The sequence below is a fragment of the Balaenoptera physalus genome, assembly GCF_965194825.1.
Source record: "Balaenoptera physalus genome assembly, chromosome: 5".
Lineage (NCBI taxonomy): Eukaryota > Metazoa > Chordata > Mammalia > Artiodactyla > Balaenopteridae > Balaenoptera > Balaenoptera physalus.
In genome coordinates this window covers 148,923,347-148,950,039 of record NC_138884.1, presented here as the reverse complement: position 1 = coordinate 148,950,039, position 26,693 = coordinate 148,923,347, and the positions used below count along the sequence as shown (strand labels likewise).

Below are 26,693 nucleotides of genomic sequence, written 5' to 3'. Positions count from 1 at the left end.
CATTTTTAGATTTACTTTCTCGTTTAGCAATTTCTTTACTCATGATGCTTATTGCATTTCTGATTTTTTTCCTGGGATCATTTTTTCTTCTTTAAAAGCTCCTTTACTATAGGTCTGTAGGAGGTACCTCTGTTTTTGTTTATCTGGAATGACCTTATTTCACATACATTCTCGAAAGACAGCCTTTCTTTGTGTAGAAATCTAGATTGACAGTTATTTCCCTTTCAGTAGTTTCTTTACTTTTGTTGTTTCTGTTACAAGTTTGCCAATAGTCTAATTATCATTCCTTCATAGGTGATGTCTTTTTTTCCTCTGCTTTTAGAAAAAATTTTTTTGCCTTAGCTGTTCTGCAGATTCGTTACAGTATTTATGAGGCATGGATCGCTATTTATTTTGCTTGGTATTTGTGGATTCGTGTCTTTCAGTTATGTAAAATTGTCAGCCATTCTCTCTGGATACTGATTCTTTTCTGGTCTTTATTATCTCTGCTTATAACTCAGTAAATGTATAGTAGATTTTCTTATTCTGTCCTTCATATCTTTTCTGTGTTAATTTGCATCTCCTTGTCTCTCTGTGCTGGTTTCTGGATAATATTTTTAAAATCTATCTTTTAATTCACTGATTCCTGTATGTAAACAGGAATCTCTGTCAAAGCTGTTATTAATTCATTAGTTGATTAAACATTTTTTTTTTTCAAATTATTTCATTTCTAAAAGTTCTCTGTGGTTTCTTTTTCAGCTCTGCCTGCTCATTTTTGGTAGTCCCTATGGCTTGTCGTATTTATGATTAATTTGTTTTTTAAACATTTCATACATAGTTATTCTGTGTTCTGTGTTATAATTCTAGTATTTGAAGTCTTTGAGGGCTTGGACCTGTAATTTATTTTTTTCAATGCCTGTCACTCATGGAGATTGTTTTTGGGTTTACTGAATTTTTGACTTGGACCTCTATTTGGTTGATCTTAACCTGTGGAAAAACCTGGGGAGTCAACACTGAGGAGGTTTTTTCCTGAGAAGATTGTATTTACTTCTACTGTGAGCCAAGGTTATTCATCCTGAGACCATTTCCATCCCCTTACATAGTTCAGCTCATCAGCTCCTCCTTTTTTGCCTCTACCAATGCAGATTTTTGTTGTTTGACCTCTGGTAATGGCACTTTCTGTGAGTGATTCCAATTCAGAGTTCTAGTTTTAGTCTCAAGGTTTTGGCTGTTGTTGTTGTGGTTGTTGTTTAGCCCTTGGAGGTTTTATGTATTTCCTACTTGCAAATAACATTGGAAAATAACATTATGGAAAATCTTATCTTAGTGGTAGGGCCTCAAATATTTCTTACTTGAGATCTCCAAGTGGTATTTATTAGGAATGGAAATAGTGGTTGTGTATTGGTTTAAAACTTAAGAAAAGCATATTTAGTATGAGGTGATTCTCAAATGCACAGTTAGAGTTCAGTGGAGTGAGTGAGGTGTTGATGTTCTTGGTACAGGAAGGAGCTGGCTACAGGTTGGCCAGCATATGAGACTTGGCTAAAATCATTTGCTCAGTTTTATCATCTGTAAAATGATCAGGTGGCTTCTCAAGTTCTTTCTGGTGCTAAAAATGTGTACTTCCAAGGTTTCTTCTTACTGCTTTTTATTTCTATTATATTAATTTAAAAAGCGTTATTTAAGATCTGTGTTCAGAGCATTGTGTTAGGAATTTTGGAAGGTAAAGCATTGTAATAGCTGCTGCCTCAGTAAGCGTGCAGTCTAGGAATTGTATTAAAAACTGACAATAAAGAACAGTGATAGAGTCTGTAAGAGGGAACTCTAAAAAGTGGTGCGGCTGTGTGTTCCCTGTGCATGTATCGAGGAAGACAGTTAATTAGTGCCCATCATAGAATGTTCTTCCAGTGTTCTTTTGAAAGAGCTTGAGTCAGTCTTTAAAGATGTTGCCGCTGCTTATAATAATAATAATGACTACTATTTATTCTATTGTTTACTGTGTGCCAAGCACTGTATGAAACTTTTGACATAAATTAACTCATTTAATCTTTTTTTTAACTTTATTTATTTATTAAAAATATTTATTTGGCTGCGCTGTGTCTTCGTTGCAGCACGCAGAATCTTTGTTGCGGCATGTAGGCTCTTAGTTGCGGCATGTGGGCTCTAGTTCCCTGACCAGGGCTTGAACCCAGGCCCCCTGCATTGGGAGTGTGGAGTCTTAATCCCTGGACCACCAGGGAAGTCCCAACTCATTTAATCTTAAACCAAGGAAGTAGCTAATAATATCATTCCCACTGACAGATGAAGAAACTGAAGCATAGAGAGAGGTGAAATGTGCCTAAGGTTACATAGCTAGTAAATGGTAAACTGGGGTCAGAACCCAGGTAGCTTGGCTTTAGGGTCTAAACTCTAGATATGAATTGAGCACATTTATTAATCAGTTAGCATTGAGAGGCTAATGGAATTTTGATGAAGACCCAAGCCAGATTCTTTCTGTACCAGTGTTATCTCACATATTTTGGAAATATAAACAGGATAGGGTGCATTAAAGTTCACTTAAATTTGTTCAGTTGAACAGATGGTTGGTTGACTTATCTTTAGTTGACTCACCCAGAGTTGTTTTCAAAACCACACCCAAGTCTCTTTCAGTAAGTTACAGTACAGTATTGGTTTAGGGGTTGAGTTAGAGTGAGAAACTTCACTTATTAATTTGTGCTCCATGTGTTGATAGAACACGATAGTTTTAATAAACGTTATTTTTAATTAAAATGATGTTTTTTAACTTTTAGTTGGTTAAACTTAATGTTCTTGAAGTTTTTGAAATGAACTTCTTTTAGTATGTTACTTTTACATCCTCATCAGATACTAGATAATTAAAATATTTCCTGTTTATAGGGTACCCACTATGTGCCAGACATTATGCTAGATATTTTACACTTATTATTTCTGATTGCCCCAACAACCTTGGAACGTGACTTGAGTATATTTTATTACAAATGAGGAAACTGAGGTGGAAAAGGTGATAGGGTAGATGACGAGGCAGTAGTCGGGTGCTGCTGGTGCAGAGTTGGAAGGTTCATCAGTGGAGCCTGGTGGGGGGTGAAGAAACACACCTCTAGGTTTCCAGGGAGAAGGGATTATTGGCAATGAGATAACTGGAAGACATTCATCAAAATAAATTCCAGATGGATTCAGGAGAAATGTTTAAAATTATAGAGACTGTAGAGAAAAAGCAAAGTAAAATGTTTATCAGAGATAATGCCTAAAACTTCCTTGGAACATTTTATTAGACATGTGCCTAGGAAGCAATGATAGCTTTCTCTTTAAAAGCAGAATTCAAAGGAAAAGGTTTGCAGACCTAAATATGTAAAATGTTAAAATATTTGCTAATTGAAAAATAAAATTATAGAAGGTAATAGTCTGGGAATGTCAAATATGATAAAAGGTCAGTGTAGGTATACTATTTTTTTCTCATTTGTAGGAATAAATACATCAAGATTTCAATAGATAGATAGGTAGAGAAATTAATAGACCCTAAGGGAAATTTCACATGTAAATAAACATATAAAAAACATTCATTCTTACCTACTAATCAGAGAAATACCAAATAAAGCAGCCACTTCCGATCCATCAAAGAAGGGAAATTTTTCTGATACCTCTGCTTCCTTTTCAGAGTATGTGAGCCAAAAAGGAAGTGAAACTTTATATTTAATCTTAAGCCATTTGGAGGGTTTCTTATACTGTAAACTTTCCTTTCCAATGTTCCACTGTTTCATTTAGCAACTGCTATTTGAGCTCCCAGTCTAGGCAAGGTCCTGCAACTAGGATTTTCTAAAAGGGTCACATTTGGGGGGATATTTATTTTATTCGTGCTGTTGCAATTATCTGAGAGTGCTTTGCATTTTTATTGGCTTGTTAAGATATGCTGTAGTTTTTCAGAAATGTTCTGAACTGTTGTGTGGAAATCATTTTGAAGTATGTCATGGTTTTGGCACCAGAGGAGAATTGCCTCCCCTAAGTAAATGAAGCATTATTATTCATTTGACGCTTGGGGTTGAACACTTGACTAGATGGACCACTTCTTTCCTGTATTAACCCCAGAAGGTCAGGCTGCAAGGCCAAGGCGCCAAGATTTTCCTAGACACACAGTGTACCATACCTAGGAAAGAATGAATTATTGGTTCATTTCAAAACTGGATCACGTTCTGGTTAGACGTGATGGTATTGCTTAGCTAAGTATGCATTCAAGGTAAAAACATTCTCATCTTAGGCTAATGTTGTTAGTTCCTCCTGATGTGTTTAACTAGATTGCAGAGTGGCTTTTTTCTTCCTTATCAAATCTACGTAGAATTTTCTATACTCACATGTGGCTGGTCAACCTGTGCTTCCGACTTGCTCAGCTGGGTCTCTGCAGTCTTTCTGGGCCTCACTCTAGTACCGTTAAGTCTAGAATTCTCCTTTTCTTACTTCCTGCCCTTTGGGAGTTATACTTGCTTGAGTCTCCAAAACCCGTCAGCTAGACACAGATACAGCTTTAGCTTTGTGTACCAACTTCGGGAATTGACGTAATTCTTGGAAACATAATACCCAGTAACTCAAAACACAAAACCCAATTTGATATACAGATTGTTGGTGTGCAGTCTGGAACCTCCTTGTGAGTGGTAGACTGGGATTTGGAGTCTGTTCAGTAGCTGCTTGTACCCCCAGAGTCTCTACAGTCGTACGTCAGTTGTGATTGAAGGAGGCAAAGTGATGGCTTTTGTTAGTCAGATGCCTCTGGAATCCAAACTTGGATTAGCATTGCCAGTCCAGGATGTGAGACCTGGATGTGTATTTGGTTCTCAGTGTGCATTTATTGAGGGCCTTCTAGGGGTTAGCCTTGTGAAAACAGTAGTGACTAAGACAGATGAGTCTGCTGCCCTCTAGGGGGTTACAGTCTACTAGGGGAGACAGACGGTGAATTTCTGAAGGTAGTGCTAATGACTAACACTTAGTGTGTGTAGTTAGTGTGTCAGACACTGGTTCTAAGCATTTTACATGCATTAACTGTTTGAGGGGGTACATTTGTTAGCCTCATTATTTCAGATGTGGAAACTGAGACCAGGGGAGTTAAGACATTTTCCCAAGTTTACAGAGCCAGTAAATGGCTGAGCTGGGATTTGAACTCAAACAGTCTGGCTCCAGAGTCTGTGCTCTGAAAGTAGGATAAATCCTTGAAGGGAAAGAAAACCCAGGGTGATTTGAGAGAGCTGGGAGTGGGGGCTACTCTAAATAGGGGAGTAAGGGAAACTAGTCTCAAAATTTGGTCTCAAAATTTGGAGGTGAAATTTGACCTGAAACTTGACCGATAAGGAGTAATGCGCTCAAAGTAGCTGGAATAAGTTTGTTCTGGGCAGAGAGAACGGTCTAAAGGTTCTGAGGCAGGAAGGAGCTGGGTGTGTTTGCAGACCGAAGGAAGGCTAGTGTATCTGGGACAGCAAGGCAGAAAGATGGCTGGGAGCCAGACTGGGAAGGTCCCTGCTGGCTGTGATCAAGAGTTCAGATTTTACTCCGGGGACTGTGGCGAGCCCTTGATAGGAGTTCAGCAGGGGCAGGACCTGATTTGGTTACATTTTTATGCAGGATGAGTCACAAGGGTTTGAGTCCGAGCAGGGAGACTAGGCTGGGGGAAGATTAAGAGTTCTGTTTGTCCTGGACGTAAGGCATGAGTGGCCCTCCTTGTATCTTTGTTTGCTTATTTACCAAAATATTACTGAAATATCTCAGTGCTTAAAGAAAATGATGATAAACGGATTTAGTTTTGTCTCCCTCTCCCACTCCCAAACAGAAGCCAGTCCTCACTCCTGGCTTGGCTCTAGCTGTCCCTCTGCTGGAGTGCCTGTCGCCCTCACCACCTGTGATGTCACCTCTGGGAGCCTTTCCTTCTTAATGTTGCCACTGATCCCCCCCACCCCGCGTCTTCCCAGTCCCCTTCCATGGCACTGTGTGACTTACTTATGTAGCACGTTTATTGCCTGGCCCCCTCTGCTAGTATGTACATTTCCTGAAGGCAGAAATCTTTGTTTTGTGCATTCAGTCTCCCAAGCATCCAGACTGAAGAACAGTGCCTGGCCTGTGTTGGCTTCATGGGAGGAGCGCAGTAGGCATTTGATGACATTATCCTTTGGCTTCTACTTCAGTTACATTTGAAAAATTATGTGGGATCTTGTCGCTCTGTCTGTGGCCCAAATGCGGGTGGAGCCTTTTAGAGTTTGAATTCTCCCCTCTACCTCAGTAGTGTCATGTTTGTTGAAATGGCGCCATTTTGATTAAGTAAAAACTAATATATGCAATTTGAGGCATGATTTTCCTTTGTCTCAATTTGTTTTTTGGCCATTTTTTTTCACATGGTTTAAGACTTTCATAATTTTCCCCTTCAAATACCATTTGGAATTTTTAAAGTCTTCAGAAGTTATTTTGATATTAACATAGGAAATTTCTATGGTGGTAGTGATAATGAGAAATAAATTATATATACTAGAAAAATTTTTTTTATAGTAATCTTTTATTTATTTTTATATTTATTTTTGGCTGTGTTGGGTCTTCGTTTCTGTGCGAGGGCTTCCTCTAGTTGCGGCAAGCAGGGGCCACTCTTCATCGCGGTGCGCGGGCCTCTCACTATCGCGGCCTCTCTTGTTGCGGAGCACAGGCTCCAGACGCGCAGGTTCAGTAGTTGTGGCTCACGGGCCTAGTTGCTCCACGGCATGTGGGATCTTCCCAGACCAGGGCTTGAACCCGTGTCCCCTGCATTAGCAGGCAGATTCTCAACGACTGTGCCACCAAGGAAGCCCCTAGAAAATATTTTTTAATATATTTTTGAAAACAGTTGCAGTTGTGACAGAGATCAGAAAATTTTAATTATTTGTCACCAACAATAAAAATCATGTGAGCAAGAAGCAATTTGGTGTTGTGGAATGTCCATAAGCCTGGCCAGGACACTTTGGCCCTAGCCTTGCCCAGTAATCATAGCCACCCTTTAATGTGTGTCCACTGCCAGACACTCTGCTGAATGCTCTCCAAATGGCATTTCTGATTCTTACGATATCCCTCAAGGTTGCCATGACAACATCCGTTCATAGGTGAGTAAGCAACGGTCCAGAGAGAAGTTTAACAACTTCAGAAGTTCAGGATCACAATAGTAAGCACGGCAGTGGACATCAGACTTGGCCTTAGCCTGACTCCAGACACACCAGGCTGCTGCTTTCTGCCCGTGACTCCCTGTGTGCCCAGGGCCGTCTTCTCCCTTCTCCGAACCTCAGTTTTCCTAATTTTATTTTATTTATTTAATTATTTATTTATTTATTTTTTGGCTGCACCACACGGCATGTGGGATCCTAGTTCCCTAACCAGGGACCGAACCCTCCCTGCCCCCTGCATTGGAAGCGTGGAGTCTTACCCACTGGACTGCCAGGGAAGTCCCATCAGTTTTCCTACTTTTCAAACGAAGGGGTTAGATTTAAACTACGATGGAGATGTTTACAGCACTGACTCAGAAGGGCTCTAAGGGTCCTCATGGCTGCTCTGCTGCTGGCAGCTCTTCAGTTCATCACACTTTTATTGAGCACCTCCTGTGCACCAGACAGCAGTGTAAGATGCTTAGACGACGAAGGGCAGAAAACCTGGTCTGCCTCTTGGAATTAGCAGGATGGTGTGTTCCCCTAATAGCTTCAGACTTTGAGACCAGTGTGCTAAGTGCCCTGTTCTTCAGCAGTAAACCTTGCCTGTCATACCCTCACGTGCGAAGGGCAGTGCATCAAATCTCCTTGATTCCTTATAGGGTGAAGTGCTCTGTTGTGCTTAGAGGCCAGGAACTCTACTGCTTTTCGGAAGATGGAAGTACGTAGCGGCTGCACAGTGAAGCCGGTACTGATTTAAGGAAATATTCAGCCGTAAATGCTTCTGAGACGAACACAATCATTTTGGAGGACTGACTATGAGGGGCTCATTAACCCTATACATTCTTAACTCAACTTGAGAGTTTGGTTAACTTACTATCTCTACCTTAGGGTAAAACAGTCTCTTAGAGCCTACATTTTATCACGTGTAAAATCAGGATAGGGCCACTCTAGTAAAGTACTTAACAGAATATATATTAAACTTTAAACAAACGTTCGATGTCATCATGCTGCTGGAAATACAAGGTACTGTGTACTCTGTTCATTTATACCTTCAAGGATGCTTATGATTTTATTTATGTTCTTAATGGTGTTTTATTTTTAAATTTTTCTTTTTTTTATAAATTTAACTTTTAAAAAGTATATATGAACAGTAAAGACTTTCCTGGCCATCTCTGTCCTCCATTCACCCAGATCCCATTCCTTACAAGTACAAACCACCATTTTAAGTTTCTTGTACATTCTTCCTACATTTCTTTATGCAAATACAAGCAAATATGAGTATTTTTCTTATCCCTCCTTTCCCTACCAAGAGGTACTATAAATACATCGTTCTCTGTATCCTGCTTTTTTTCACTTGATAGTATGTCCTTATTTTTGTGAAAATGAGACCATCTAAGAATTTGTGTGCTCATAATTATTTCATAGCATAAAGGGTTTTCAGTCTCCATCAACTGACCTGATTACTTTTCAGAGAAATTTACCTTTGGCAGATTTTTACTTAGACTAATTGTTGTGATTTCATTTCATTATATTATTTATTTATTTATTTTTGGCTGCATTGGGTCTTCGTTGCTGCGTGCAGGCTTTTCTCTAGTTGTGGCGAGCGGGGGCTACTCTTCGTTGTGGCGCGCGGGCTTCTCATTGCGGTGGCTTCTCTTGTTGCGGAGCACAGGCTAGGCGTACGGGCTGCAGTAGTTGTGGCACGAGGGCTCAGTAGTTGTGGGTCGTGGGCTCTAGAGCACAGGCTCAGTAGTTGTGGGTCGCGGGCTCTAGAGCGCAGGCTCAGTAGTTGTGGCTCACAGGCTCTAGAGCGCAGGCTCAGTAGTTGTGGTGCACAGGCTTAGTTGCTCCGCAGCATGTGGAATCTTCCTGGACCAGGGCTCGAACCTGTGTCCCCTGCATTGGCAGGCAGATTCTTTTTTTTTTTTTTTTTAAAACAAGGAGGTTACCCCGGATTATCCGGGTGGGCTTGATATAATCATAGGGTCCTTTTTTTTTTTTTAAGATTTTTTTTATTGATTGATTGATTGCTATGTTGGGTCTTCGTTTCTGTGCGAGGGCTTTCTCTAGTCGCGGCAAGTGGGGGCCACTCTTCATCGCGGTACGTGGGCCTCTCACTATCGTGGCCTCTCTTGTTGCGGAGCACAGGCTCCAGATGCGCAGGCTCAGTAGTTGTGGCTCACGGGCCTAGTTGCTCCTCGGCATGTGGGATCTTCCCAGACCAGGGCTTGAACCCGCGTCCCCTGCATTAGCAGGCAGATTCCCAACCACTGCGCCACCAGGGAAGTCTGTTTTTGTGGTGTTTTAATCTTCCTTACTTACAGCCCTGCCAAGCTTTCCCCCCTTCCTCCTTCCCAGAAAAATAAGCAAAAATCCAACTCAAACCCTTACATAGTAAGCACCCTCATGGAATGAAATTCAGGAAAAGTTTTGTTTCAATAAAACCGTAAATTTTGAAAGTCTTCATTACTTCAGCAAAAATATAGTTAAAAAAATAAAAATAGTAAAGTAATTGAAGGACAGTAACAGTATCATGAAGGATCTAAAATAGAGAAAGTGGTTGATGCTGTCAGAGGATAAAGTTGAATTCTACTTTTTTTCTACATGTAGTTGTTCTGGGCATGGGTAACTCAATATGTGCATCAGTATAGTAACTACAGTGGAGACCCTCCTGTGGTGTGGTGGTTATTTGTTAAATTGTGAGACACCATACATAAAATTTACTTCTCCCAGATTCCTCTCCTGAAATCTGAATTGTAGTTTCCTTTGTGGAATTTCTTCTTGAAAGCACTTAAGAGTATACTGATTAATATTTGCTCACATGCTATCTGAAAGTAGTGGATGTTACTTCAAATACATTTTTTTTGGATGAAAGCAGAATTTTGTGAAATTAGTAATGGAGAATGATTGTGTATTCCTTTCCACCATTCACCCACTTACCCGATGTTTATTGAGGCCTGTTAATGTGCTATTTAGTGGGGAGATGGTGCTGAGTTAGAGACAGTAGACCCCGGTGTGCTACCTGCTCTCAGCCAGTATCCGCATTTTGACTTCCTGTGTGACAGTTGATGGATAAGCGTGGCGTTTGGAATGGGCGGTCTTGGGTTCAGGTCCTGATTCGGCCTTTTATTTATCTTGCGGCCTCAGGAACTTGAAACTCAGTCAGCTCTTCCTCCGCATGTTGGGAACTCGCAGGGTTGTTTGAGTGAACGAGTCTGTGTGGAAGCGTGTACTCTACAGTGGCCTGTGGCACTGTCCTCATAAAATTCACGCGTTGGTCACTCTTCTGATCCCTTGCATTTTCTAGTTGCGTTCTCCTCAACTGGATTTGGGGAATATTTGGTTTGGAGTTTGTGAGTCATAGACATGATGACTATGCCTCTATCCTATTTTATCATTTTTTCCCTAAGGTGCTTTCAGATACATTGTCTCATTTAATCATTAGGTTAGGGAGATGTTGTTACTTCATAGATGAGGACTTCGTAATTGATGACATTATACAGTGGAACAAGTGGGACTGACCACTGATACCTAGCCCAAGGGCCTGTCCACTGCCCAGTACTGACCCTTGGACTGGAGAATCCTCTCATCAGCACAGGAAGACCATTTGGTGAGAAGCAATTAAGAGTGCAGTCTCTAAACCATAGTCTTTTTTTTTTTTTTTTTATAATTTTTATTGGAGTGTAGTTGCTTTACAATGTTGTGTTAGTTTCTGCTGTACAGCAAAGTGAATCAGCTATATGTATACATATATCCCCTCTTTTTTGGATTTCCTTCCCATTTAGGTCACCACAGAGCATTGAGTAGAGTTCCCTGTGTCTAAACCATAGTCTTAATTTCAGATTCTTGCTTCTCCACTATGGCTGTGTAACCTTAAGCAAGTAACTGGAATCTCTGTAATAATACACCAGAAGATTGATTAAGTGCTATAGTAAAAGAAAAACAACAGCTGCTATATAACTATATAAAAACGTAATAAAATGTGGACGATTCAGGCTGGGAATCTGTTAACAAATCATTCATCCTAAAGGAGAGAGGAAGCAAGAGGACCCACCCGTATAATTCCTCAATGAGAGGAGCATAAGAGCAGACGACAAGGCTAGGAAGCACTGCTTTGATTCAATTTTACCTCTTTTTTTTTTTTCTTTCTTTCCTTTCTAATTTGAGCTTCCTGGACATACGATGGTGAGAGGTAGTGTGTGGCAGAGTTAAGAGCAGGTGCTCTGGAGCTGGGCAGCCTGGGTTCAGATCCTAGCAACCCCACTGCAGGCTCTTAACTGCTTTGTGCCTCAGTTTCCTTATCCTTCGGAAAAATGAGTTAAAACATGTAAAAGATGAGCTTTAGATCAGTAATTATCACTTAGTAAGCAGTGCTTATCTTAAAGGGAACTTTTGAGCAGTTTCATCTGCAAGAGAACATCTGGAGACACAGGAATAGAAATGATCCGATCAGAGTAATTAAAGGCTTTTACTGAGCTGTGAGTCCTGAGCAGGGCACACTCAGCCCGAAGCTGTGAAGAGGAATCTTAAACGTAAGGTAGGTGTTTGTCCTTTAGGGGAGGTGGAGAACTAGGCTAGTAATGTTGGCAGTGAGGGTTGTAACTCATTGTGGTTGTATTCTGTTTTATTTGGGAGACGGCTCAGTGTTGGGCTCCTTTGTCAGGAGATTTAGAGACTCCCCTTTCATTGACTGGCTGGGCACCCCTTCCACAATTGAAGGTTTCTGAGAATTTGTAATGGATTCGGCGGGGGCTTCCTTGTCTCTTCCACTTTCCTACCTGAGGCGCTGGACAGGGTGTGGGCTGTCTCTGCAGCGCTGTTCCCAGCCCTCTGCCGAGGCTTGGCCGTCACCGTTAGCTCTGCCAAGCTTGCAGAGAATCTTGTCACTCTTCCCAGCAAAGGCGTCACTCTATTTTTTCAGCTTTTTTCTGGCTTTATTGAGGTATAATTGAAAAATAAAATTGTAATATGTTTAAAGGGCACAACGTGATGATTTGATATGTGTATACATTGTGAAATGAGTCCCACAGTCCAGTTATTTAACATATCCGTCACCTCCCCTAGCTGCGCTTTTTTTTTTGGTGAGACCACCTTCTGTTTAATTAAGTGTGGCCTGATGGTGCCGTTTCATTCTGGGTGCAAACCTTACGGAGCCCTCCCAGAGATGTTCATTCACCAGGTGACTGCCACCTGCCCCAAGCCAACCTGGAAGCACCTGCTTAGCTCTAAAAGCATCACTTCTGTGAAGCTTTCCATCAGTGTCCTGGGGCAGCCCGCTCCATCAGTGTCCCAGGGCTGCCATGACGAAGTACCACAGACTGGGCGGCTTGAACAGCAGAAGTTTATCGTCTCAGTTCTGGAGACCAGAAGAGCAAGATCAGGGTGTCAGCAGGGCCGGTTCCTTCTGAGGCTGTGAGGGAGCCTCTGTTCCAGGCCGCTCCCCTGGCTGCTGGTTTGCTGGCAATCTTTGGTGTTCCTTGGCTTGTAGATGCTTCACCTCAGCTCATCTCTACCTTCACCTTCACATGGCCTCTCCCTGTAGTCTTGTCTGCGTCCAAATGCCCCGTTTGTATGAGGACACCAGTCATATTGGATTAGGGGCCCACCCTGCTCCAGTATGACATCATCTTAACTAATTACATCTGCAGTGACCCTATTTCCAGATAAGGTCACATTCTGAGGTGCTGGGAGTTAAGGCTTTAACATGAATTTGGGGGCGTACAGTTCAACCCATAATATCCTCTCTCTGCTTTTTCTACCTCCCCCTGGACACTTTTGGCCTGCTGATATGTAAGTAGATTTCTCTCATGGCACCAAGAGTATTTGATTACATTTATTTGTCTGTGGCCTCCTACTCATTTTGTAACTTTTTATCTCTGCTGCCTTGCACATGATGTGGAAAGTGGCTCTGGTGGAGATATATTAAGTACCTGGAGTTATAGAAATAGAGGAAGATACTGCAGAGGTCGCCTCTTACCTTGTTTTCCTATTGACGGTACCAAAGGCTGTCTGGAGTTGGCTGTGAGGTGGCCAGGGACACCAGCAGAGGCTGCCACTTTTATTACCGTATGAGCATGTTTGATACCTCCTGGTTTATTTTCCATGGCGTGATAGCTCATTATCACCTGGCAGTCTTTATGCTCTCTGAGATTGTTTGAAGAACATTTAGAAATGGAGAAGACCCTCTAGTTCTTCAGCATTCGCCTGACCCAGAGAATTTTGTTAACGGCCACCTTCTTGTTTCAGCCTTTGGTTTGAGTGTTCTGTTTTTAGGGATTCAAAAGTAAATCATGTGAATGGAATAGTTAGCAGAATGTCTGTGCCAGAAGGGAGATGCCAAGAAATAATTGAATCTGCTCCCAAAGCTTTAGAATTAGCTCATTAGATGTGTTAGAGAAACAAAAATTTGTCTGGTTTCTGATCTGAGGTTTAGTTACATGTTAGTGAGGGTGCATTGTCCTGGGACTGGAATACCTTTGCTAAGAAAGAATATTCCAGGGCATGCTTTTTGTTATTTCCAGAATAAATAACATTCTAGGCAGAGTGGTATTTTCTGTGGTGTTAGTAGAAAGGGGAGGTTAATCTTAAAATATCCTTTCATCCCAATATCAGTCATATCTGTCTGAAAGAACATGCTGAAATTTGTTCATCTGAAGGCAGACAGAGACCAGCTTATGAAAGGTCTGGAGGCACTTTATTCTGTGAACAAGGAAAATTATGGAGCATTTCAGACACACACGAAATAGAACAGTATAATGAACCCTGCTTTATCCTTCATCCAGCTTCAGCAGTTACTAACTCATGGCCAGTCTTGTTTATTTTGTGTAACTCTTACTCTCCCTCGACCCCGTATAAGTTTTAGGCAAATTCCAGATGTCATGTTATTTCATCCATAAATATTTCTGTATGTATCTAATATAACCATAATAATATCACACCTAAAATTTTTAACAGTAATTCCTTAATGCCATCCAAGTCCAGTTAGTGTTCAAATTTCTAATTGTCTCGAATGCCATTTTTAGATTTTTATTTTACAGTTTACTTGAATCAGGATCTGGCAGAGATCCTCCTATTACCTGTCGGGTTTTAAGCAGGGGAATGAATGACATGATCTGACTTATATTTTGAAACTCTCTCTGGCCTCAATGTGAAAAATGGATCGGTGTGGGGGTTGCTAGGAGACTGGAAGTGGAGAAACTAATTAGGAGGCTACTGTGTGTCCAGGAGGTGAGTGGTAATTATCTAGATTAGAGTGATGTGGTGGAGGTAGAGAAAAGTGGGTGAATGCGAGATGTCACCTGGGCAGGCCAAGCTTGTTTGTCATGGCTCAGCCAGACTTTTGGGTTCTGCTGGGTGTGTATGTTTGTTTATTTGAAAGTATTATTCCCAGAGATTTCATTGATTTCAGTATCAACATTTTAAGTTTAGTGAAATCTTAAAATTTTTACACAGGTTAAATTATAGCAACTTTATGGAATATTGAGATAGAGGAACATTAATCCCTACTTCTCTTGAATCAATTTATTCAACTTTAATACAGCTTATTTGCCATTATATCATCTTGTCTATATGTGACTACAGTGATAATATTGATAACTTTATATAATAGAATAGGAAATATATAGTTTTTCACTTAAACATGTTATAGTCTCGTGTATTATGCTAAAGAATATTCATAGTTTCATAATACTGTATTGAGCAGATTATGCTATAGCCATTCATGTATTGTTGGATGTTGATCTTACTTTTTAAATTATTTTATTTTAAAATTATTCTAAATAATGTTGCAGGAAGTTTTTTTTGCATCTGTATTTTTTCCATTTCTTCTTTAAAAATCTGGATTAAGTAATGACTTCTTTGTAGAGATCTTCCTAGAAAAATTTGCTGTCTTAACACACACTTAAAAACGACATCAGTGAAACCTGAAGCCGTAATTGACAAAAACCAAGTACAGGCTTTTGTTTTTTAAAGAGTGTCTCTCTCTCTCTCTTTATTTATTTGGTTGCGCTGGGTCTTTTAGTTGTGGCAGGCAGGTTCCTTAGTTGTGTACACGGGCTCCTTAGTTGTGGCATGCAAACTCTTAGTTGTGGCACGCACGTGGGATCTAGTTCCCTGGGCAGGGATCGAACCCGGGCCCATGCATTGGGAGGGCAGAGTCCTAGCCGCCGTGCCACCAAGGAAGTCCCCAAGTACAGGTTTTGTACTTTAAAAGTTGGAATTATGTTTATTCTTGGTTATTGGGCTCAGAATATGTATACTTTAAGTTTATAGACTTCCTTATTGAAGGAAGACCACATGCATATCTGGTCTTCAGTCTTTATCTTCTCCCATTCACATGGCAATTTGTAATAAAATGAGAGCAATCTCTGCCTTATCATCAGCATGTTGGTTTTACAAAGATTCTTTTCTTTCAGTCAGCTCTGGGAACCAGGAAGCAGCTATAGTTGCCTCTAAAATGTTCCCCTGTGTCCTTATTTACTGATGAAAATGGCTTAAAATTAGGACTCATTTGATAATAGAGAACTCATAATACTGTATATCCTTTTGTCTTTTTTTTTTTTTTTTTTAATTTTTGGCCGCACCGCATGGCATGCAGGTCCCCAGCCAGGGATTGAACCTGGGCCCCCTGCAGTGGAAGAGTGGAGTCTTAACCACTGGACCGTCAGGGAGTCCCTTTTTTGTTTTTTTGAAATGCTGAAGTGGAACATTTTTATCATTGGCTCAGAATGGTCAGGTTCATTTATATCTAATGAAGAAATGTCAGACAGCCATTAATAATGTTTTGTTCTTTGGGTCCTTCTTTTAGAACAAACTAGGTTAAAGTAAACAGATGACACTAAACATCTTAAAGGATATGTTCAGAGAAGGGTAAGTTTTAAAGACTACGTTTAGGTCATTGGTTCACTTATTCTGTTTTATTGCCTTTTAGTCACTGATTGTTTTCATACTTTGTCTTTAAGCTTTGTCTTTAAGTCCTTGAAATAGTGTCACTTCAAGTATGCTCTTACTTCTATCATATCTTTAGATTTCAGAAAAGCAATATCCAAATCAATCTTTTTCTTTAAAAAAATGTTCAACTGATTCTTTGGCTGTTGGTACCACAAAATATATATTTTTAATAAACTATTCTTTAAAGCCTTACTATTCAAATTGCTGTTTGAGTCCAGTGGCATTGGTATCACTTGGGAGCTCGTGAGACATGCAGGATCTCAGGCCCCATCTCAGACCTACTGGATATGAATTTGTATCTTAACATGATTCTTAGGCGATTCATATGCACACTAAAAAGCTAATAATGCCAGCCCCAGATTCCTGGTTGGATCCTCCTGTTCAAGGCATCTATGCCCTCAATTCCATCCCTTCCCATCCCTTTGGGAACATTGTTTCCTCTCACTGTCACCATCATCATCATTTACAACATAGCTTAGAGGTTAAGAACAGGAGTTCTGCATCCAGGAGGGCTGCATTAGAATCCCAGCCATGTTAACTTCCTAGCTGGGTGACCTAAGTTCCCTTATCTGTAAAGTGAGGAAAACAATAGTATATTGACAAACAGGGGAGGTGAGAGGATCAAATACAGGTAAAGAACAATGTCTAGCATACAATTCTGGCTGCTTTCATTCTCCTTCCCCTTATTACAAACGTTATTTTAGATATCTGTTGCAGCATAACAAACCATCCCAGGACTTTGCAGCTTAAAATAATTATTTTATTATTCATATTTCATGATTTTGTGGGTCAGGAATTTAGGCAAGGCTCAACTGGGCAGTTCTGTTCTATGTGGCATCTACTGAGGTGACTTGATGACTTTCAAGTTTTTTAATTGTTATTTTAATTAAGTCGTATATTCTGGATGTAAATCTTTTCTCAGTTATATGATTTGTAAATTTTTTTCCATTTTATGTGTTGTCTTTTCACTTTTTTATGTATCCTTTGAAGCACAAATGTTTTTAATTTTTAGGAAGTCCAGTTTATCTTTTTTCTTTTGTTGCTATCCTTTTGGTGTCATATAAGACTTTGCCTAAACCAGGGTCTCTTAGGTTCACTCCTTGACTTTCTTGTAAGTATTCTATAGTTTTTGCTGTTACATTTAGGTCTGTGTTCTGTTTGGACTGAATTTTTGTACACAGTGTAAGAAGGAGCACCATTTACTTTTTTAGTTGCTAATTTAATCACCTCTTTTTAAATCCCTACGTTGCTTATCCTCTGTGGCTTGAGGAACTGTTGTTCACTCACTCGCCATTAAAACTCTCTGCCTGTGGGTTCTGAGACTATTTCTCATCTTGTGTCTTTATCCTTTCCTTCTTGTTCTTAATTTATTCAAGATTTTGTAGTTACATACCAGCTGTATGGCAAAAACGGTTCTGGGCGCTGGTCCTGCTCCCTCTTCTCAACTTACATGCTTCTGCTGGCCAGTTTCCTCTCCTCTCCTGCCCCCACCTCTGTGCTGATGACTTCCAGATCAGCACCACTGCCTTCCTCAGTGAGTCTGTCTCCACTTCTGGACTGTGAGTCCAGCTTCCTCAAAGTGAGGACTGCATCTGATTAATTTTGTGCCCAGCACAGTGACTGCACGTAAAAGATGCTCAGTAAACACTGCATATATATATTGTTAAAGCTGTCATTCAGTGGGTTACAAAAGCAGAATGAACTATTTGTATGATTAGTAAAGGTGCTATTTAGAGATTTATAGTTAAAAGGTGAATATAATTTAGTGTGTTCAAACAGCATTTCAAATAAAAGATTGGGATTAAGAAGAGTGTAAAGTGGGACTTCCCTGGTGGTCCAGTGGTTAAGACTTCGAGCTCCCCATGCAGGGGGCCTGGGTTCAGTCCCTGGTCAGGGAACTAGATCCTGCATGCCGCAACTAAAAGATCCCCCATGCCGCAACTAAAAGATTCCCCCATGCTGCAACTAAAGATCCCGCACGCCGCAACAAAGATGCCGCATGTTGCAACCAAGACCTGGCGCAGCCAAATAAATAAATAAGTGTTTTTTTTTTAAAAAGACTGTAAAGTAAGTAGCCATATTAGCAGACGTTTAAATTTGAGCCATTTGGGCATCTTTTCAGGTTATTCACAAACTCAAGGACATGCTGACATTTTCAGAGCCTACTATTATTGTTCTTTGAACCAAGAAGGTGATGTTGATGAAGAGCATTTCCCATTTGCATGAATACAGATGTGTGAGCGGCTTCTCTCCTTTGACCTGTGTGGCGAATCCTTTGCAGAGTTGCCACCAGTCCTTTTTGGGGACAATATCATGAATCAAATTTCTCCAGAAATGAACTCTGCTGCTTTTAGAAGATCCTGTCTGTTTGGGACAGTATGATGACTTTAAACTATCTTGTGGTCAAAATTTTCATATCTAATTATATTTTTTCAGTTTGTCAGAGGATATACTAGCTTTGTTAGATTGTTTTCCTGTTGTCTGCTGAAGAACAGTGGCAAGGACAAAAACTGCCCTTGGTTGGTGGAAGGGTGGGCAATGGCAGATCAGCCACGTGCCTCAGAAGCCACAAAGAAGCATCACACGTCATGGCTCTGACTGGTCAGTCAGTCAGGGCATCCTCATGCTGGAGATTGTATTTATCAGGCTGATGTTCTCATTATGAAATGCTACTGGACATTGATTCGAAAACAATACTGCCTTTTGTTTTGATTCTGTAGGAACCTGGAAAGATTGTGCAATGAATGGTGATACTCGGGCTGCAGTGGTGACCTCACCACCCCCGACCACAGCCCCTCACAAAGAGAGGTATTTCGACAGAGTGGATGAGAACAATCCAGAATACTTGCGAGAGAGGAACATGGCACCAGACCTTCGCCAGGACTTCAACATGATGGAGCAAAAGAAGAGGGTGTCCATGATTCTGCAAAGCCCCGTAAGAGAAGCTTTGTCTCTGACCAAGTGCCCTCTTCCTTCTTCCACTACTTCAGCTCTTGCGCTCTGTTGCATGTGTCATAGTCAGTGTTGTCAGTGCCTTGTATATATAAGTGTATGGCTGTTAAAGAGTTCAGTTTAGTTCAAGTTATCAGACACACAAATGAAAAATCTTCACTATCATAAAGGATAGGAGGTGTTCATTTCTCCTTTTCACTCTCTCACTGCTTTGCCAGAGAGTCTTTATATATTGAGACCATTTAAAAATTACTCTTTCCTCCAAAACACCTAGCTTGGTGCTGGGCATTTAGTAGGTCTCAGCAACACCTGATTGTTGATTGATTTTACCTTTAGTTGTGGTCGGCATTTGAACCACAATCACGCCCACCTGTCTTCTGTTTGCATCTTTAGGTAAAGTAGTGCTGTTTTCATGTTGATGCTGCTGCCTTTGTGTGTGCTTCATTCTTTTTATCCTTTTAATCTGCTCTTGTTTTATTTCCTTAATATTTTGGGGTGTCACTTGGCAGATAATTCATTTGAGTTATTTTTTTAAATGTTGATCATCTCTATCTGCAAGGAACTGGGTACTTAGCATACAAAGCTTATTTGTTTAGTTGTTATTATTATTCATATATTATTCCTCATAATATAACTTACAGTAAAGTACACAAGTCTTAAGTACACAGCTTGATGAATTTTGACATATGTATAACACCTGTGTAAGCGCCCAGATCAAGTCTCAGACTTTACGTTCTAGTCGAAGGAGATAACCAAGGAGCAACAAATAGAAGCACAGTGCAGGAAGTAGCTGGATGATTAGATTGAGTGTGACTGAGTAGAACAGCCCTCTCTGAGTGAGGAGGATTTGACCTGAACTCTGAACGACAGGAAGGAGCTGGCCGTGCAGCGATGGGGGAGAAGCAGACATGAAATTCTCAGGACAGGAACGAGCTTGCAGAGTCCAAGGGCAGCCAGTGTGGTCTGGGCATAGGAAGTGGGAGTGCGGGGTGCAGTGAGGTTGGAGAGGGAGGAGGGGGCAGTTGCTGTGTCAGAGGCTGTGTCAGCCCAGCTCAGGGTACGGTGCAGACGGGAACGGCACGCTGCAGTCTTTGAGTAACTCATTCTCGGTTGGTATACAGAGAGCACCGTAGAGGGCAAGAGAGTAAGCTGACTTCCAGGCAAGAGGTAGTGGTAGCTTGGGCCAGAGTGGTGGTGGTAGAGGTGGAGAAAGGTAAACTCATTTGTGTTCTATTTTGAAGGTGGAATAAATAGGACTGGCTGATGGATGGGGGGGAAGAGGTGAGAGGGAAAAAAAAAAGAATCAGGATAACATCTAGACTTGGCTTGAGCAGTTTTCCTGTGTAAAAGTAATAAGAAACCAAGTGAAAGTCACTAAGGATAGAGTGAAGAAGCTAAACTTCCAGTACCAAGTATGTGCCAGGCACTGTGCTGGGGGCACTGGGGATGCCACGTCCCTACCCACAGGGGTCAAGAACAGAGTCAGGGGCTTCCCTGGTGGCACAGTGGTTGAGAATCTGCCTGCCAATGCAGGGGACACGGGTTCGAGCCCTGGTCTGGGAGGATCCCACATGCCACGGAGCAACTGGGCCCGTGAGTCACAATTACTGAGCCTGCACGTCTGGAGCCTGTGCTCCGCAACAAGAGAGGCCGCGATGGTGAGAGGCCCGCGCACCGCGATGAAGAGTGGCCCCCACTTGCCGCAACTAGAGAAAGCCCTCGCACAGAAACGGAGACTCAACACAGCAATAAAATAAAAATAAAAAAAAAAAAAAAAAAAAAGAACAGAGTCAGCATCAAAATGTTACTGACCCACATGCACTGTGGGGTCTGGGAACAGAGAAAGGACCCTAGAGGAAAGACTGGTAAGGCCTGGGCTTTACTGAGTAGAATGTACCCGGTGCTGGTTTTTTGGTTTTAGGAGCGTGGATCGTTCAACTGCAGTAAGGAGTGAGAAGGCCCACCCTGTGTGTACAGATGCTGACAGTTGGGAGATGTGAGAGGGAACCTGTGGAAGTTTCCTTCAGACTGATTCTCTGTTCTCAGTGGAATAACAAGTGGAGGCATCTGCTTAGAATGGGCACAGGGAGTGGTGTAGAGAAGGCATGAAGAGTAGGCGAGGGAATGGGCAAGAAAAGTCGAGAATGATCCCTGGGTTAATGTCAAGGGTGCACTCAGGTCAGTGGTCATGGATTTACAGTGAGACAGTGCGGTACGGTCTTCGTTTTTGTCCCCCAGCCACTTTCAGCAGCGTGAATAGAAAGGGTGTGAAGAGTTGAACTTAACCTGGGGTTGGGATTTTGCCACATGAAATGGTAGAGAGTTGTAAGCAAGGGAATGGCTATAGTTTTAAACCAAGGGCCTAAGCTGAGTGAGAGAGGTCAGGACACAGGGAAGGTATGGGATGGTGATAAGGTCTTAGGATCAAGACGGGGTTGAAGAGAGGGTGAGCTGGACACTAGGAGAGGGTGTTTGGAGAGCACGTGCTTGGCTCTGAGACTGAAGAGGGGCCCAGTTACTAGAAGTGAGCAGGTCTCTAGGGCATGACCATGGAAATAGGAGGCCTGGGTGAATTGGATGACACGGTCGTCGGAGGAGAGGCGATCAGGGAGCTGAGAGGGGAGGGTGTGGCTATTTAACCATCCGGAGTTAGGACCATGCAAACAGGCAAGGTCATTGGCTGGTGACTGCTGTTGAGGAAAGAGTCTGGGGTCCAGTTGGGTGGCTCCAGGCCTCACTCACTGGTCGTTGCCAAGCGCAGCTCCGTACTGTACATATAGGTCATCTGGCATGCTGTTGAGACAGAGGGTCCTTTGTACAGTGGGTTTTTTCTTTTTGTGTTTTCCTTACTAAGTTTTAAGTTCCTGATGGCAAAGCCGTTTTCTTCCTATGTGTCCTCAGTGCCTAGAGCAGTGTCAGGTGTTGTAAGGTGACTCAGGGTATTTAATCAGTCCCTACTGTTTAAAATGTAGACTGTTACCTGTTTTCCCTTTTATTGGTAATGCTGGAATGAGCATCCTTATGAATAAGTCTTTGAGCACATCTGTGATTAGTTCCTTAGAAAAGATTCCTAGGAATAGGATGCCTGTTCAAATTTGTAAGCTTTTATCTTGTTAAATTACTGTCCAGAAAGAGTGTACTTACTTATGCTCCAGGTAGTGATATATGAGACTATCCATTTGCCTTTCCAGCACTGGATGAAAACAAACAGAAAATTGGTCTATGTGATAGTTACCCCTGCCTTCCCAAGGAACAGAAAAGAAGCAGTATCTCATTGTTTTAATTTGCCTTTTATTAGGCTTTCTGTGAAGAATTGGAATCAATGATACAGGAACAATTTAAGAAGGGGAAGAATCCCACAGGCCTATTGGCATTACAGCAGATTGCAGATTTCATGACCACGAATGTACCGAATGTCTACCCGGCAGCTCCGCAAGGAGGGATGGCTGCCTTAAACATGAGTGAGTAGTTCCTGACTTGGTATACATTCTCCATCATTTTCCGGGTAAAATTTCCTAACATTTTCCAATGTGAAATAGATGAGCGCACACTATGTAATACGTAGAATTGAGTTTTTTTTAAAAATTGAGTTTTAGTTATAGTAAAAGATAGGCCTAAAAATGTCTTGACTATAGAGGGCTCCTTTTTTATGAGCCAGTGAGACTCTGTTATTTCTCAGGCAGGTAACTTTTTATGTGGCTTCTCAGACCCTTTATGAATTAAAAAAAAACTAATCAGAAATAATGCTTGGGGAGTAGCACATTGATTTTGCCTGAACTTATTTCAGTCAAGCCAACATTTCTTTTTTTTTTTTTATAAATTTATTTATTTCATTTTATTTTTTAAGTTTTTGGCTGTGTTGGGTCTCCGTTGCTGTACGCGGGCTTTCTCTAGTTGTGGCGAGCGGGGGCTACTCTTGGTTGTGGTGCGTGGGCGTCTCATTGCGGTGGTTTCTCTTGTTGCGGAGCACGGGCTCTAGGCGCGCGGGCTTCAGTAGTTGTGGCTCACGGTCTCTAGAGTGCAGGCTCAGTAGTTGTGGTGCATGGGCTTAGTTGCTCCGCGGCATGTGGGATCTTCCCGGACCAGGGCTCGAACCCGTGTCCCCTGCATTGGCGGGCGGATTCTTAACCACTGCGCCACCAGGGAAGCCCCAAGCCAACATTTCTTATCCACCATTCCTCACTGCTGTTTACAAATGAATGAGAAACAGAGAAATTCCAAAAGAAAGCCAGAAGAAAAATGTTGGATGAGTGAATGTGAGCAAAGTTAGTTAGCAAAGTTAGTTGTGCAGAGATGGCGCTTTGCCATGGCTGTTGAATTTGTAAACATTAACATGACAAGGTGGAGCCCAGGGTACCTTGAGCATCAGCTAATCTGACCTATTGTATACTGTGCCCTGGATCAATCTCTGATGTTTCTAGTTGGATAATCAGCTTCTGACTGACCAACTTAAGGTATTGGTTTCCCTTAGATCACCTGCCGTGTGCTATTTACCTGTCTGTTCTCTGGTATTCTTAGAAGTTGATTGACATTCACCTGAATGATAGTATCATTAATGTCCAGAGAGTGTTAAAAATCACATGTAATTTACTAGCTCACACTTCCATCCTGAAGTCGAATGATAGTCATTAGGTTTTCATGTTTTCACATGGATTCTTTTTTTTTTTTAATCTAAGTTTCCATTTATTTATTTATTTATTTATTTATATTATTTTTGGCTGCATTGGGTCTTCGTTGCTGCACACTGGCTTTCTCTAGTTGCGGTGAGCGGCGGGGGCTACTCTTTGTTGCAGTGCACGGGCTTCTCATTGTGGTGGCTTCTCTTGTTGCAGAGCACGGGCTCTAGGCGCATGGGCTTCAGTAGTTGTGTTGTGTGGGTTCAGTAGTTGTGGCCCACGGGCTCTAGAGCGCAGGCTCAGTAGTTGTGGCGCACGGCTTAGTAGCTCCATGGCATGTGGGATCTTCTCGGACCAGGGGTCGAACCCGTGTCCCCTGCATTAGCAGGCGGATTCTTAACCGCTGCGCCACCAGGGAAGTTCTCACATGGATTCTTAATGGATTCTAGTGATATTTATATGAATTAGATAATAAAGGACAATGTAATATATTTACTCACATATTGTTTTCTAGTCAGAGATAAAGGAAATTTTAATAGTGCCACACCAAAAAAAGAAGGAAGAAGAAAATCTTGTTTTAATTGTATCTAATAGTTTACTTCTTAAATATAAAAAATTTTAATGTGAATTTTAACCTTTGTTGTGGAATATAACATATGTAGATGGCATAGAACAAAATGATATATAGCTTATGAATGGTTTAAGGTGAACGCCTTTATAACTAGCACCCTGGTTAAGAAATAAAGTTTTATCAGTTGCTTGCCCTCTTAAAAGGAATCACCATCTTGACTTGAATGGTATCACTGCCTTGCTTTTCTTTATAGTTATATCACCCGAATGGTTATCCTTAAATATTATGGTTTAGTATTTGTCTTTTTTTACTTACTGCCTCTTAAGCATTTTTAAAGCTCCAAGTTGCCCCTCCATCTCTCTTTTTCTCCTCGCACTTTAAAGGAAATGGGTTTTGTTGATCTGTGGAGTTTGCTACAGTCTTGAATTTTGCTGATTCCATCTCCATGGTGCCCATATGTTCTTTTTTCTTTTGTAGTTACAGTAACTTGGTAGCTGGGTCTAGAAGCTTGGCTGTATTTGGATTTTGTTCTTTGGCAAGCTCGCTTCATAGGTGGCACCGCGTTCTATCCGCAGGCGCATGAGTCTGCTTGTTGCCGTTTGTGCTGTAGCGGCCATCGATGCTCAATGCCTAGGTCCGTTAATTTAACAAAGCTTCCAAGAGGGTGATATTTTAATTTTGTCATTCCTTCTTCTGTATTTACTAGTTAGAATATTTCTGTAAAGAGAAACTTCTCTGGGAAATGGGGCATGGCCAGAAAGGGGGCTGCCTCATTCTCTGTCACTCAACGCATGATTGCAGGGAGGCTGGTGCCAAACCATTCATAGATGACCTGCTTGTTGGTCAGGGTTTCATACGGAGCAGAGCAGCTTCGTTGCTGAGATCTGTTGGAAGTCAGCCTTCAACCCACACGCACAAAAAGAAACTTCCTCTCAGCTCTTTTGCTTACCCCGTGGTACGGTTTGTATGAAGGTAACCGTTCAAAATGAGAAGTTGGTTTCCTGTCATCTTCTAAAGTGACCAATTACTATTTCTTTAATATTATTTTGAATGCATAGATTTTTAAAAAAATTTATTTATTTGGTTGTGTCGGGTCTTAGTTGCAGCAGGCAGGCTCCTTAGTTGCAGCTCACAGGCTCCTTAGTTGCGGCTCGAGGGCTCCTGTGGCTCGCCGGCTCCTTAGTTGCGGCACATGGGCTCCATAGTTGTGGTATGCGGGCTCCTTAATTGCAGCTTGTGGGCTCCTTAGTTACGGCTCGCTGGCTTCCTTAGTTTTGTGGCATGAGAACTCTTAGTTGCAGCATGCATGTGGGATCTAGTTCCCGGACCAGGGATCGAACCCGGGCCCCCTGCATTGGGAGCACAAAGTCTTAACCACTGCGCCACCAGGGAAGTCCCTGCAGAGAATTAAATGTATTTAATGTGTTTCAAAACATTGCAGTTATCCTTTTTGATACTACTCACATTGTCCCACCTTTGACGAAAGAGAACCTCTCCAAGTTGACTCCTGAGCCTAGTAGTCTTTGACAGCTTCCAAGCCACCTCCCACAGGAGATGTTCTAGGCTCATCTTGTACATTTCCTGCCCCACATCCGGAGTCAGCCATTTCTCTAAGAAACCTTGATTTCTTTTTGTGAGAAATGAAATTTTAATCTGGGTGCTAGGAATGCTGTTTGCTACTGACTGGTTAGTTATTCTTTTTAGGCCTTTTTAGTGGATAGAGCTAGGAAATATAAATTACCTTTGGGAGGTTTCCTAAGAATCCGCCTGCCAATGCAGGGGACACGGGTTCAAGCCCTGGTCTGGGAAGATCCCACATGCCGCGGAGCAGCTAAGCCTGTGCGCCACAACTACTGAGCCTGCGCTCTAGAGCCCGCGAGCCACGGCTACTGAAGCCCGCGCAACTAGAGCCCGTGCTCCGCAACAAGAGAAACCACCGCAGTGAGAAGCCCGTGCACTGCAACAAAGAGTAGCCCCTGCTCACTGCAACTAGAGAAAGCCCGCGCACAGCAACGAAGACCCAATGCAGCCAAAAATAAACAAATAAATAAATAAATTTGTTTTTAAAAATTACCTTGTGATTTGTATACTATATTGATAAATTGGAATTGTAAGTATAATTATAAATATATTGGAATTATAATTCCAATTAAAATTCAGGTCTAAGGGGTTTTTACTTAACCTCTTCTATCTAACATTTGTTTTTCTTTCTTCTACAACAAGAATTCTGGTTCTCCAGGACACCAGGAATAACAAAACTAGAATATTACTTAGTAACTCATTTGCTTTCTCCCACATACCACACACAGTATCAATCCTATACCAATAATATGTTCTCTCTTCATGTTTTAAAATAGTTATATTCTCTGTTGTCAGAGCATATAACCATTACATGTTATGGTCTTGTTTTTACGTTCATTTTGTGTTACAATTAATAACTGAATTCTGTAATAAATATATATTTAATGC

At 41.5% G+C, this 26,693-nt stretch overlaps 1 protein-coding gene across 15 annotated transcripts in view; it reads left to right on the top strand.

Moving 5' to 3' along the window:
- The window catches only part of ADD1 (adducin 1), a gene marked incomplete at its 3' end in the record, with an annotated part of 76,972 nt that overhangs the window by 16,602 nt on the left and 33,677 nt on the right, over positions 1-26,693 (top strand). For all 15 annotated transcript variants that reach the window (XM_082464355.1, XM_082464342.1, XM_082464353.1 and 12 more), the window contains exons 2-3: positions 18,806-19,020; positions 22,336-22,498. In XM_082464355.1, coding sequence (XP_082320481.1) covers positions 18,826-19,020; positions 22,336-22,498 — 358 coding nt within the window. In that variant the 5' untranslated portion in view covers positions 18,806-18,825. The remainder of the gene's footprint in view (positions 1-18,805; positions 19,021-22,335; positions 22,499-26,693) is intronic.